This window comes from Pseudomyrmex gracilis, unplaced genomic scaffold, assembly GCF_002006095.1.
Source record: "Pseudomyrmex gracilis isolate BER0280 unplaced genomic scaffold, ASM200609v1 scaffold_217, whole genome shotgun sequence".
Taxonomy (NCBI): domain Eukaryota; kingdom Metazoa; phylum Arthropoda; class Insecta; order Hymenoptera; family Formicidae; genus Pseudomyrmex; species Pseudomyrmex gracilis.
The window spans coordinates 256217-258286 of NW_018020801.1; the positions used below are offsets into that span (position 1 = coordinate 256217).

Below are 2070 nucleotides of genomic sequence, written 5' to 3' on the forward strand. Positions count from 1 at the left end.
CGTTATATAAGCATTCTTATAAAGTTTGAAAGCGTATAAACTCTCAGAAAACTCTCATTAAACGGTTATCAACGCTCTGTAAAGCTTCTTATTTTCGTCAGGGCAGCCCTTGTGTTATCTTTCTCCAAAAAAAAAGTTATTTTTGTATAACATTTTTTTAAGTACTCTATGTAATAATGTTTTAATAATTATATATAAATTACACACACATATATATATATATATATATATAAATATAAATTAGTGATTATTTTTAATAAAATTAAAGTCAAAAATTGATGTCAGTTAAGACATCCCTCAAGTGCCTTTTAGTAAAGAAATTGCTACGGACCTGTATGTGTGCTGTATTCTCTGATCCCTCAAGGTAAGTGTGTTTTGTACCGCAAAACCGTTGCAATATATTTTCAAAATCGCGCAACGGAAACGATGTCCTGCGAATATTTTTGCGTTCGCATTTCGATTAACTGATCCCGAAGTCAATTGACAAGTCGGTTTCAAGCGACACGTGTGTATCTAACGTGTGTCAAACCTGCGCTTGCTAACCTGCGATAACTTGCAAACTTCTGATTGCAGTTTCTAGGCAACGTGGTTGATCGATTTAGCTAGATTAACGAATTCCGCGAGTCTCGCCGAAGAAGTAATTCACATTTCTCGCCTTTTTTTCTCAATGAAAAAACTATGTCGGATGTTGCGCGTAAAGTTTAGGTTATGTTTCCGAAGGAGCTACTTGCATCATCCTAATTATTATTGCAGTTGCAAAATTGTTGCATCGTGATATTGTGATTTCCGTAAAAGATTTTTGCGATAAATGTTTTTTTATATATTTATTTACTTAACAGACGGGCTAACAAGCTCGTTGTACAAATTTGTCATTTATAATGTTGATATATTTTTGTTGATATTTTTTGTATTCACATATGCGTGATGTTACAGATGATGCCAGCTCAGATATTTCGCTTGATTCACACAAACAACTATCTCTGGCAGGCCACCAAAAAGTCTCTGTTGTCAAAACTGCGCAAGAAGACAGGCTATACTTTTGCAAACTGCAAGAAAGCCTTAGAGTTGCACGAAAATGACGTAGACAAGGTAAAACACTTGTTGGAACAGTTAGGCATGCAGACTGCAATTCCAATTAACTTAAAATGGAATTTCTCAGTTCTTCCTTGCTTCAGGCTGAAGCATGGCTGAAGGAACAGGCACAGCAGCAAGGTTGGGTTCAGGCGGCTAAACTGCAGGGCCGCAACACTACTCAGGGTCTGATTGCGGTGACAGTGGACGGTTCTCATGCTGCAGTAGCAGAGATCAATTGCGAAACCGACTTCGTGGCACGCAACAAGAAATTTCACAATCTCGCAGAAACCGTAGTCACCGCAATATTGAATCACACAAAGTCTCAGGAGGTTCAGACCGAAGTACAACGGACTATTTTCCACACAGACAGTCTCAAAAGTCTGGCAGCTCCGGATGGCAAGTCGCTCGCTGATCATTCTGCCCTGACGATTGGTAACTTGGGCGAGAATATCACGTTGAGACGCGCCCTAGCCATCAGTGTGTCGTTGCCGAATGTGACGTTGTTCGGCTGCACGCATCCGGCACCCATGAACCCCATTCCGGTGTCTTTCGGCAAGTATGGCGCTCTCGTTGCCATCAAATGCAAGCACAGCGATCACATGCTGGGCACGCAGCTTTGTCAGCACATCATCGGTAAGTCGTATTTGCTACACAAAAGAAAAAAAGAAGCTGAGAATTACATGTTACAGGTATGGATCCACAAAAAATTGGAAATCCACGAGAGGATGAGCCACACAATAACATAGACGAGGAGACCTGCATGATATATCAGGAATTTTTGCTCGATCCGAGTCTCTCTGTGCAGCAGTTGTTGGACGACGTGGAAGCGGAGATTATGAGTTTCGCGCGTTTCGAGGTCGGCGAGCAGCTTGATGAGGAATCGATGGTGAAAAACGTGCAGACTTGCGCCTAAAATAGATTTTGGCAATTTATTTATCTGTAATTCTAAATATATATACATATATATATATATATATATATATATATATATATATA

The 2070-nt window shown here is 39.9% G+C and overlaps 1 protein-coding gene across 3 annotated transcripts; it reads left to right on the forward strand.

Annotated features, from left to right (window-relative positions):
* Positions 1–326: 326 nt before the first annotated feature.
* Positions 327–2055, forward strand: LOC109858655 (elongation factor Ts, mitochondrial). Of its 3 annotated transcripts, none has more exons than XM_020436139.1 (4): positions 327–364; positions 934–1089; positions 1176–1707; positions 1764–2055. In XM_020436139.1, the coding sequence occupies exons 2-4, from the start codon at positions 934–936 to the stop codon at positions 1985–1987; spliced, it is 912 nt and encodes a 303-aa protein (XP_020291728.1). In that variant the 5' UTR covers positions 327–364; the 3' UTR covers positions 1988–2055. The 3 variants fall into 3 exon arrangements, with proteins under 3 accessions (XP_020291728.1, XP_020291730.1, XP_020291729.1); XM_020436141.1 differs by lacking the exon at positions 327–364 and adding an exon at positions 388–505; XM_020436140.1 differs by lacking the exon at positions 327–364 and adding an exon at positions 519–637.
* Positions 2056–2070: the final 15 nt, after the last annotated feature.

Coding starts and splice junctions, on each gene's coding strand:
- LOC109858655 (XM_020436139.1), top strand. CDS start 934: ATGATGCCAGCTCAGATATTTCGCTTGATTCACACAAACAACTATCTC. Junction 1,090..1,175: donor ACGAAAATGACGTAGACAAG/GTAAAACACTTG, acceptor TCCTTGCTTCAG/GCTGAAGCATGGCTGAAGGA. Junction 1,708..1,763: donor GCTTTGTCAGCACATCATCG/GTAAGTCGTATT, acceptor TACATGTTACAG/GTATGGATCCACAAAAAATT.